Source organism: Microtus ochrogaster, unplaced genomic scaffold (genome assembly GCF_000317375.1).
Source record: "Microtus ochrogaster isolate Prairie Vole_2 unplaced genomic scaffold, MicOch1.0 UNK90, whole genome shotgun sequence".
Classification (NCBI taxonomy): domain Eukaryota; kingdom Metazoa; phylum Chordata; class Mammalia; order Rodentia; family Cricetidae; genus Microtus; species Microtus ochrogaster.
The window spans coordinates 556,619-567,275 of NW_004949188.1; the positions used below are offsets into that span (position 1 = coordinate 556,619).

General features: G+C 54.9%; 1 protein-coding gene and 1 pseudogene across 1 annotated transcript; one reads left to right on the forward strand and one right to left on the reverse strand.

Moving 5' to 3' along the window:
- The window catches only part of LOC101980420, a 2,809-nt pseudogene extending 2,044 nt beyond the window's left edge, over nucleotides 1–765 (reverse strand).
- Nucleotides 764–10,617, forward strand: Palm3 (paralemmin 3). The gene is made up of 9 exons (XM_026777918.1): nucleotides 764–810; nucleotides 1,698–1,799; nucleotides 1,959–2,075; nucleotides 4,767–4,867; nucleotides 6,580–6,785; nucleotides 7,244–7,386; nucleotides 7,495–7,579; nucleotides 8,463–8,508; nucleotides 8,643–10,617. The coding sequence occupies exons 1-9, from the start codon at nucleotides 764–766 to the stop codon at nucleotides 10,385–10,387; spliced, it is 2,592 nt and encodes an 863-aa protein (XP_026633719.1). The 3' UTR covers nucleotides 10,388–10,617.
- Nucleotides 10,618–10,657: the final 40 nt, after the last annotated feature.

Genomic DNA, 10,657 nt, shown 5'->3' on the forward strand with positions numbered 1-10,657 from the left:
TGGAACTAGCTCTGTAGACCAGGTTGGTCTCGAACTCACAGAGATCCGCCTGCCTCTGCCTCCCGAGTGCTGGGATTAAAGGCGTGCGCCACCACTGCCTGGCCCAGGCTGGTTTTTAACTCATTCTGTAACCCAGGTAAGGCTTGGCCTTGCCAGTCTCCTCCCTCAGCCCCCCTGGTGTGGGAGACAGCCATGATAAGTTAAATATGAACAGATCAACCAAAGGAAGTTCTTTACTTCCAACCATTACCAGCTGCCATTGACAAATTTAACAGAGGCCTGAGTCTCAGTAGTTTACCTGAAGTAATACCTGGTTGCAGGAAGAACCACAAACTGAGATTACCTGAGCACCACCTAAAAACAGACCATCCAAAGGAAATGCCTAACATTCCAACCGCTGTAGATAGGACCACCTGCCAGCACACACACACACAAGGACACCCCTAGACAAATGTCAGCCAATCAGGGGTCCTGAACCTCAGAAACCCCTCACCCCCACCTTTACTACTATAAAAACACAACTCTAACTGAGCTCCGGGCTCCCATTTATTCCAATATGTTGTACATGCGGAGAGACTGAGTTTGCAAACTTGCATAAAATAAAGGCTCTTTTGCTTTTACATACAGGACTCCGTCTCCTTATTGGCTTTTGGGGGGACTTCGCATAACACCTAGTAGTGGGATCCCAGGTCAGGCCACCTGCCTGGAGTCTGTACTGGTGGGACGTAGGCGATCCCAGTCCTTGATGACAGCCCACAGCAGCATGGTGGCCCTTGTGCAAGCAGAAGACCTCCATTTTACACGCCAAAGGTGTGCAAGGGACCCTGAAAGGCTTGAATGTGGGTGAATTTACCACTCCGGCTGGAGGGGAGGGGCTTCAGTTCCTCTGAAGCACCTAGCAGAAACAGACAAGGGCTGCTCTCGCAGGATAAAGATCAAACCTGGTCTAGTTGTGTTGAGCTGACATTGCAACACTCAGTGTTCAAAGGAAAGGCATCCTCAATAGTGAGCTCACCTCCTGTTCTTTCTTTCTTTCTTTCTTTCTTTCTTTCTTTCTTTCCTTCCTTCCTTCCTCCCTTCTTGCTGCTTCCTCTTTCCCTCCCCCCCTTTCTTTTCTTTCTTTCGGGTTTTTTTTTTTTTTTTTTTTTTTTTCGAGACAGGGTTTCTCTGTGGCTTTGGAGCCTGTCCTGGAACTAGCTCTGTAGACCAAGGCTGGTCTCGAACTCACAGAGATCCGCCTGTCTCTGCCTCCCGAGTGCTGGGATTAAAGACGTGCGCCACCACCGCCCGGCTTCTTTCGGTTTTTTGAGAGAGGGTTTCTCTGTGTAACAGCTCTGGCTGTCCTGGAACTCACTTTGTAGACCAGGCTGGCCTTGAACTCACAGAGAGCCTCCTGCCTCTCTGCCTCCCAAGTGCTGGGATTAAAGGTGTGCACCACCACCGCACAGCTGTCCTTTCTCATCTCTAACCCCATCTCTAAACACAATAGGGTCTTCTGAGCTGCAGGCCATTTGTACTTATCCTCCCATTTCACAGCGTGCAAACTGAGGCTTTGAAACCTGATACCAGTTGCCCACAGTGACCCCATCCCAGGCTTCTTCGTTGCCACGGTCTCCAGAAGCTGAGTCAGTGAGCTCTCCCTCCCGCCTGCTCCAAGGTCCTAGAAGGGAGCCAGTGACCCTGGGCTTTTTCTAAAGTCTGAGTGCCCGACGGAGGCGCAGGCGCCAGTGTCCGGGCAGCCGCGGGTCAGTGCCTGGCCGCTCTCCCCCACCTGCTGGAGCACCGGCGTGGCTGCGTGAGTGTGAACTGGGAGGCAGCCGAGTGCAGCGTGGAGGCTGGAGGCTGGTAAATAATTCATCCTAAGAAGTTGATAGCGCTCCCCAGCACTGCCCCAGCCCCAGCCGGGCCGCGCCTCCCGCCCAAACCAGCCGGACCTGCTCTCCTGCTCCGCCCCGCAGCCCCCTCCCACCAACCAGGGCCCAGACTGGGGAGCTTCGGCTCACACCACGAGAGGGCTACTGGGCAGAGATGGCCCTGCAGACCCCGGTATTGTCCCCGGCCACAGCCACACCCATGTAAGTGTCTGGGGTGAGGGCGGGTGGGCAGAGTGAAAAGGCTGGCGGCGGGGGTGGGGCGCTGACCTAGTCCGGGAGCCCCAGCTGGCCTCTCAATAAGGAGCCTAGGGGAGAGCAAGGGGTGCTGGCGGCCAAACCTGGGGCTTCTTGAGAGCCACTTCCCCAGAGAGTTGGGCCTACTGCAAAGTTAGGCGGGGGACAGAGAATGTCAGGGTACAAGAATGTGCATCCGAGTTTAGTGCCTGCCGCCAAACTCCCCAAGTCTGCAGAGTGAGCGAGAATGCTGGAGGAAGGAAGGAAACGCTCCAGCCTCCAAAGACTGGCAAAGTCGTAGTGTAGCGAGGCAGCGGCCACTCCTCTGCTCCTTTTCGGTACCAAGCCGGTTATGGCTGAGACGCGACCATGGAGTAGGAGAGGACGTGAAGAAGGTGTAGGAGTTCGACTTAGCTGAGGGCTTTCAAACCGAGAGAAGCTCTAGCCCAGTATGCCTCTGGTTCCATCCCTAGCAGGGAGCCGGATGGTCAGCGGGACTCCAAAGGATTATAGAAACTTCCAGAAAGACGGCTTCCCTCCACTAGGGACCCCAATTCTGTCCTTCACTTTCCTGTGCCCTCCATTGCATTATTCACCAAGTACAAACCTGGTTGCTTAGCAACGGGAACCCGATCTCCCCCCCCCCCCAAGGAAGAGTTAGGGAGATAACATCTTAGGAGTGGGACAGCTGAGGGTACTTCAGCCCTCCCCCAGGGACAGAGAGGTGAACAAACGGAGTCTACACTTCCCTAGGGACACCTGTCAGGCGACCTTCGGCCCCTGCCCCAGTTGAAGTCCCCACCTCTAGGTGGGTCTCTGGCCTCCCATGGCTGCCCAAAGGAAGGTCTCTGGAGGCCCTGAACCCCAAACTGTGTTGTCAGCAGTGAGGGAGAAGTGCTTCCCTTCGGCCTTCCTGACTTGGGACAAGTCTTGTGCTGTCTGTGTGTATGTGACTGTGAGTGTGTGCGTGAATGCATATACGTGAGTGTGAGTATATGTGTGTGGGGGGGTGTAACAGTGTATGTGTGTGGGTGCATTGTGTGAGTTTGTGTGTGTTAGAGTGTGTGTGGTGAGAATGTGTGCAAGGGTGTGAGTGTGCATATGTGTGCATTTTGTATGTGAGTGTGCATATGTGTGCATTTTGTGTGTGAGTGTGTGTGAGTGGAGAGGGGACAACCTTGCATTGTTTTCCACTCACCTTGTTTGAGACAAGCAGTCAGGCTAACCTGCTGCCGCTTATCCTGGGCTATCCTGCTGCTGCATGCACCAGGCTATCCTGTTGCAATGTACATCAGGCTATCCTGCTGCAGCATATCCTGGGCTACCCAGCTGCTTCATGCACCAGGTTATCTGGCTGCAGCATACACCAGGCTGTCCTGCGGCAGCAGCAGAGCTGAGAGGACAGGTTTAAGCTGGTTCTGATCATTGGCTCACTGGGCATTGTCCCCAGCCACGGGCGAGTTCTTTTGCTACTCCTCAGAGGCTCAGTTTTCCCTTTGGTAAATGGATCATAGGATTACGGGGAAGATTAAGTGTTTCTCCAGACAGGGCATTTCAAAACCTGACAGGCACGTGGCCTGTGGCTACTTTGGCCGGGTCTGTTCCTAGCTGGAGTGTCAGGTGGGGGGTGGAGCCTGAGCCGAGGTGGCTGTGGTCCAGCGGAAGCCCTGCAGGGTACTTAGGGCACTATAAATAGCTCTGTTGTGCCTTCAGGGCGTGGCCGGAGGACCCAAGAGGACTGGAATGTGGGCAGTGGGGCTGGGATTCTCTCCCCGACCTGTTAGGGTTTAAATTGATAAACACCTCAAGATCTTTGTGCCCACCCTGTCTGCCATGGTAGACAGCCCTTTCTGACCATCAGCTGAAGGAGGGCTAACACGGCCCCACACCTGGGCTGGTCAATGATCATGGTATTTTGACAGTGCCTGTCCCTTAAATGAAGATCCGGGAGCCCCCTGGGGGTGGGGAAGCAGGATGCTGTCCCATTTCAGTTAGGACAAAGGTGGGGAAATACCAGGTTAAACCGTAAACCTCAAATCCCCCTCCTTGGAGCTCAAAGTCCTCAGTGAGGCAGGATGGCCCAGTGACCCTTGCCCCCAGCAGGAAGAGGGTAGACAAGTGGAAAAGAGACAGTTGTGAGTTACCATGGTAATGGTTTAATGGTCACTTCTCTTCCCCACATTCCCTCATACCCCACACCCTAGTGCTTAAGGGTGGAAGCTGAGGTTCAGAGAAGGCGTGGGGCTAGCAAGAGACACACAGCCTCTTTGGAGCCTGGCAGGACTTGAGCGTGTCTGTGGTTGTTTGTAATAGTTATTGTAGTTATGCAGAAGTTGAATTAAGTGTGGAAACTGCTTAGGTTGCTCTCTTGCACGATTGAGGTCAAGCTATCCCTGCCCGGTTTCACAGGTGAGCCTGAGGCTGAGAAAGATGTGAGACTCAGCCTTAGCTTGATAGTCTTGGCCTCTCATTTCCATCATCCAGACTCCAGTCCGCTCCCAGGCGCTTCCCTGGTGGAGAGGGGAAAACACAGACAAAGCTCCGGGCTCTTTCTTGGCAGCCCAGGGGTCTTAATTGGGAAAGGACTTTTAGGAGCCCGCCTGCTGAGGGATGGAGTCCCTAGGAAACGCCTCTTCAGCCCGGCCACTCTCTCCACAGGGTCATGGCGGAGAGCGCCCTCTATCGGCAGCGGCTGGAGGTCATCGCTGTAAGTGTCACACTCCAGAACCCTGAGGCTTTTTCTTGCCCGCTCCATCAGGGTAGGGAATGTTTACCCCAGAGGAAGCGAGTCTGGATCTATGAAGAACTGAGCTGCACCTTTAGCTCCAATCTGTCCAGGGAGCCCCTTAGGCAGCTCCTGTGTCTGGTCCCTGTCACTGCCGGAATGGAGGGCACCTGTCTTTTGGCACCTCCAGAAACACCTTCTCCAGTGACACTCAACCTCCCTACCTTTTAAATCTCCATATACCGCACCCCTTATTTGGAGTCCTTTTTTAGGGAACCCCATCCTATGAGCTCTGTTCTTCTGGTCTACCTGTGTGTCCTCTATCTCTCATTTCTCTGACAGCCCTCTTTGCACCCCGCTCCTCACTAGCCGATTTCCGGACCTCAGCTCTCTGCACCCTCCTCTTTGCCCTCCCTATTTCTGACTCGCACTGTGCAGCTTTATTCTCCAAACCAACTTTGCACCCCATATTTCTGCACCCTACATTTCAGAACCCTTTCTAAAACCTATTTTCTTTCTTTCTTTTTGTTTTTTGTTTTGTTTTGTTTTTGAGACAAGAGTTTTTCTGTATAATAGTCCTGGCTGTCCTTGGTAGACTTTGCTTGGTAGACCAAGCTGGCCTTGAACTCACTAGGATTCACCTGCCTCTGCCTCCCAAGTGCTGAGATTAAAGGTGTGTGCCACCACTGCCTGGCACATAAAACCTATGTTCTTGGGACAGGGTTTCATAGTAGCTTTGGAGCCTATCCTGGAACTAGCTCTTGTAGACCAGGCTGGCCTCGAACTCATAGAGATCCGCCTGCCTCTGTCTCCCGAGTGCTGGGATTAAAGGCGCGTGCCAAAACCTATGTTCTATATATCGTCCCTGAACCCTGACCTCGGCGCCCTTATTTCTGATTCCCCACCTCCGTGCTCCATTTCCCTGACTTCCACTCTGCACCCCATCTCTCTTCACCTCATCTTAGACTTTACCTCTTAGTGCCCCAACTCTTTGTAGCCTACTTCTGCACCTCAACCCTGGAGGCCTTCTGTACCCCAAGTCTCTGGTCACCTGGTGTACTCCTCCATTTTTCTAACCCTCTTTTTTGTACTTCACTTACTAACTTTCCCACCTCATCCAACCCCATTTTTCTGGACCCCACTCCTGAGCACCCCAACTTTAAGTGGTCCACTATCACCTCATTCATATTTCTGAACCCGATCTCTACACCCCATCTAACCGCATTTTTCTCTTTGTACCTCATCTCTGCCTCCACCTCTATGCCTGAGTTTCTGGATGTCTACCTCTGCACCCCCATTTTGAACTCCATCTCACTAGCACTTTCCCTACATCTAGACCCACATATCTTTATACCCTTAAATCCGCTTTTTAAATAATTTTTTGTCGCAGGGTCTTTTGACTCAAAGTAGCCTCCAAGTTACTACTCCCTGTGTAGTCCAGACTGGCATGAAACTCATGGAGACCATCAGACCCCCACCTCCTGTGTCTTGGGGTTACAAACGTGTGCACCTTGCCTGGTCATCCCATCTTAGAAGCCCCAAACCCTGGGCTGGAGAGATGGCTCAGCCGTTAAAGGCTAGGCTCACAACCAAAAATATAAGAAGCCCCAAACCCCAGTCCCCATTCCTAAGCCCCTCCCCATGCCCCCATCTGCGGACCACCATTGGGCGTGGCCGGGCCTCCGCAGCATCAGGGCGCGGCCGCCTGGTAGCGCCCCGCTCCGCCCCGCCCCTCCCGCTGCTGAGTCAGCGCTCTGCGGCCCCCGCCCGCGGGAGGACGCCCCGGAAGGCCCGGGAGGGCCGGGAGCCCCGAGGAGGCGGGCGAAGGGCGGCACTGGGCTCGCCCGCAGCTCTGGGTCGTGTGTGCGCAGGAGAAGCGGCGACTGCAGGAGGAGATCGGCGCTGCGCGTCGGGAGCTGGAGGAAGAGAAACTTCGCGTGGAGAGGCTCAAGGTTGGGGACTCCCGTCCAGCCCCTGCAGTGAAGTGGGGATGTCTTTGTGAGGCCGACTGAGAGACAATAGGAACCTCTGTCCACTTTGGGGAGGGGGAGATGGAGAGGAGGCGAGCGAAAGGTAGCCATGGAGACAGCTGCCCCACTCTGGAAGAGTATTGGGAAGGTGAAGGGCTTCTCCCAGTTTGGATGTGATGTAAGGAGCCTTAGGTCAACGCTGGGGTGGAGAGGGGCGCATTGGGAGGTCTTTCTGAGCTTGGCTGGGCCAGTTGACTGGGCAGGCTGGAAGGATAATGGTTGTGTGTCTCTGTTTGGGAAGGCTACTTGCTGGCAAGGTGTTGGGGGACAAGATATGGGCATGTCTTCCAGCCTGATGGATGTGCCCTCTGGGCGTTGCAAGCAATGGGTGGGGAGGCAGGCTTCCCGTGGCCAGCCCCGGACTCCCTTCCCATGTCCAGAGGAAATCTCTCCGAGAACGTTGGCTCATGGATGGGGCCGCTGAAGGACCAGAGCGGTCGGAGGACCTGGCCTCCAAGGACCCGCAGTCGCCTGAGGGACAGGCCCAGGCTCGAATTCGTAATCTGGAAGACAGCTTGTTTTCGTGAGTCTGGAATCCCTGCTTTTGAGCCCTGCCCCAGCCTTTGACTGCCCTCAGAAATGAAGCAGTTTTAGTCCGGCCCGGTTTCCAGCGGCTCCCTCTCTCCCTCAGACTCCAGTCCCAACTGCAGCTGTTGCAGAGTGCGTCCACAGGTGCCCAACACAGACCTGCTGGCAGGCCCATCTGGCGCAGAGAGGTGAGAGGGGCTGAAAAGGGTGGGGAGGAGGGGGTGTGGCCAGCAGCTGTGGAACCAGACTCAGCAGAGGAGCGCTCTCTCCAAGAGTGCGGTCAAACCCACTCACCGGTACTTTACTCTGTGTCCCTGTGGAAGTTGATTTTCTTGTCTAGACCTTAGTTGCTCTATTCCTAAAATGGAAATACCAACTCAGAAGTGCCTTTGGGAGGGGCCGGCGAGATTATAATTTAAAGCTACTACTACCCCAGTGTGACCTTGAACTCCCGATCTTCCCGCTCAGCTTTCCCAGCAGTAGGGTGACTGGCTTCTCGCTCACAAAGGGAGTTTGTGTGCATGCAGGTGTGTTCAGCTGCCCCAGTTTCTTCACCTCTCTCTGTCATCCCTTGCGGGTCACACTGCCTCTTCACTTTCCCCAACCTTTCTGTAACCCGGGCAGTGCTGTTTCCTTAGCCTGGAACAACTGTCTCCAGCTCAGCACTCTGGACAGAGCACACACACACCCCCTCCAGAAGCCGTGCCCAGGCTTGTCTCTGCAGCAAACACTGACACCCCCAGATCGCTCCCGGCTTCTTTTTCCATCATTGCTCCTTTCTCTCCCCCCACTCCCAATGTGCAATGTGTTTATTTGTTGTTATGCTGATTTTCCTCTTCCCATCAGAACTTAAAGTCTGATTATGTCAGGTCCTCTCAGGCTGGGAACACTGCTCAGCTGTTCTGCACTGGCGGCCTTGAGTGCCCCAGGTGCTGGGCTCCATCCCTCCCCCAGGAATCCTTTGTCTATGGCAACCTCAGAAGCTGGTCAGTGAAGTATTAACATGGTATTGGTGAAACAGGAGGCGCACAAACCAGGGCTGATTTGATTGTGTCTCTATTCTTCTTGCAGGGTCCCCGACCTCTCTCTCAGCCCACCATGGAGGCAGGTCCTGCAGGTAAGTATTGGAATCCCGAGGTCTAGGGAATAGCCACCACCAGATCACTTGACCCAAAGTAATCTGGGATGAGGGTCCTTTTCATCCCCCTATCATCCTGACCTCCCTACCCTTTCCTCCCTTCATTCCCCCAGGCCTCAGTGATGTGGACAAGAGAACTTCCCTGCCAGCTGGTCCAGTGGGCATGTCCCCCGAGTCCCCCTCTGATCCCAGGGAGGAGCTTAGTGAGGTTCTGCCAGCCTTGAGGCCATCCCCTGAGGCCATAGGGGTCTCTTCAGAAGCCAATGGCCCCTGCCCTGGGCATAGGCCCCTTCAAGAGCAGCCCAGCCCAGGGGCAGCGAGTATCACTCAAGCCAAAGGAGATGCTGTGGTGGAGGTGGTTTGGGCTGGGCTTCAGGCCACTGAGAACAGTGCCACAGCCCCCACGGGCGTGGAGCTGGAGGCCAAGGTGGAAGAAGTCGTGCTGGAGGCCATTGAGTCCAGGCAGGGCACTAGCAGCCCTGAGCTCCCCGCTTGGGTGAAGGAGGGGAGGGGTGTGGTGGAGGTGGTCTGGGAGGGGCTGGGAGGCAGTGATTCCGATGTCACAGGGGAGACAGACAGGGATGCAGAGGCCACACAAGCCAGTCCCCCGAGGCTCCAGGAGCAATGTGAGGCTGAAACTTCCAGAAAAGAGGAAGGTGCTTCCAGGGATAGTCCTGAAGGTATTGGGCAGGGGGGCCCTGGAGGAGAGGAGGGGTCCTTCATTTGGGTGGAGAGAGTAGCCCTCAGCGAAGACTGGGAGGAGCTCTTGATGGAGGGCTTGGAAGCGCCTCCAGGGGTAGGCTGTGAGGGAGGACCTGAGGCTTTGATGGGAGCACAGTTGGGAGGCAGTGGAGAATCCTGGGAGGTGAAGAAATCAGAGGGCTCGGAAGAGAGGGGAATGGCAGAAAAGCTCAAGGTAGAGAGAGGTGGAGCAGCCGAGGTGCCAGAGCCAGTCCAGGAAAGAGAGGGAAGCCAGGCAGAAAAAGCGGAGGAAAAGGACGGTGAAAGCCCCCCTCCGGCAGAGGTAACAACAGATGAGGAAAAGCAGGCGGTGAGAGAGAAGGAAGATAGAGAGCCACTGGAAGCAGAAAAAGGAGGCAAGGAAGAGCCAGCCACCACTGAGACGCCATTGGTGGCAGAGAGAAAACCAGAGGGCCCCCTGGACCCAGAGAGAAGAGGAAGTGAGGTTCCATCAGACCAGGAGAAAGACGGTGAGAGCTCATTGGACAGAGAGTCAAAAACAAATGAGAAACTTTTGGAAGGAGAACCAGAAGGTGAGGACTCATTGGATGAAGAAACTAGAGGAAGTAAGGAGCTATTGGATGAGGAGCCAGGCGGTGAGGGCTCATTGGATGAAGAAACTAAAGAAAGTAAGACATTATTGGATAGAGACCCAGGAGGCAGTGAGTTGTCATCAGAGGCAGAGAAGACCCCAGGCACCAAGGAGGAGTTGAGCCCAGAAGAGCAAGACAAACCCAGTGAAGGAGCAGAGTTTCTGGTGGAGGATGCCAGCCAGTCAGGGACCCCTCTTTCGGTTCATGAAAAGCCCACATCAGAGGAACAAGAACTGCAAGGCCTGGAGAAGCAAGAAGGACCCGTGGAAGAGACAGCCAGGGAGCCTCAGCCCTGTGCTGAGAGTGAGGGTCCCCCCGGGGATGCCACCCCACTCTTGGCAGAGACCCCAGCAGTGGAGCAGCCTGTGGAAAGCCAGCCACTGCTCCATCAGGAGGTGTCCAGCACCAACCCAGGTGACCACCCTGCACCTACCTATGCACCTGCCCGGCAGCTTGAGCTAGCTGAGGCCAAAGAGGCTAGTGGCCCTAAGCAAAAGACGTGCCAGTGTTGTGTGGTCATGTGAGCCTACGCCTGCCGCCCAGCACCCTACTCCTCTCACAGCTACCTCGCTGCCTGGCATCCAGCAGAAGGTCCCAGGCACAGACAGGGTACCATAGGACTGGTGGTGGTACCCAGGAGCCAGCAGGCCCCTGTGTTTACCTACACCTGGGCTTTTAGACTCCCTGCCCACTGCCTGTGGCCCTGACTCCCTTCTGCAATGAAGCCTTTATACTTGAAAATTAAATGTTAAGGCACTCTGGCAGCCTGACTGTGTGTCTTCTTTTTGTTTTGT

What these genes read in the sequence shown, in the direction of transcription:
- Palm3 (XM_026777918.1), top strand. Translation starts at nt 764, where the DNA reads ATGGTGGCCCTTGTGCAAGCAGAAGACCTCCATTTTACACGCCAAAG. An exon ending in CCGGCCACAGCCACACCCAT is followed by an intron (nt 2,076 to 4,766) that starts GTAAGTGTCTGG and finishes CTCTCTCCACAG; the next exon opens with GGTCATGGCGGAGAGCGCCC. An exon ending in TTCGCGTGGAGAGGCTCAAG is followed by an intron (nt 6,786 to 7,243) that starts GTTGGGGACTCC and finishes TCCCATGTCCAG; the next exon opens with AGGAAATCTCTCCGAGAACG.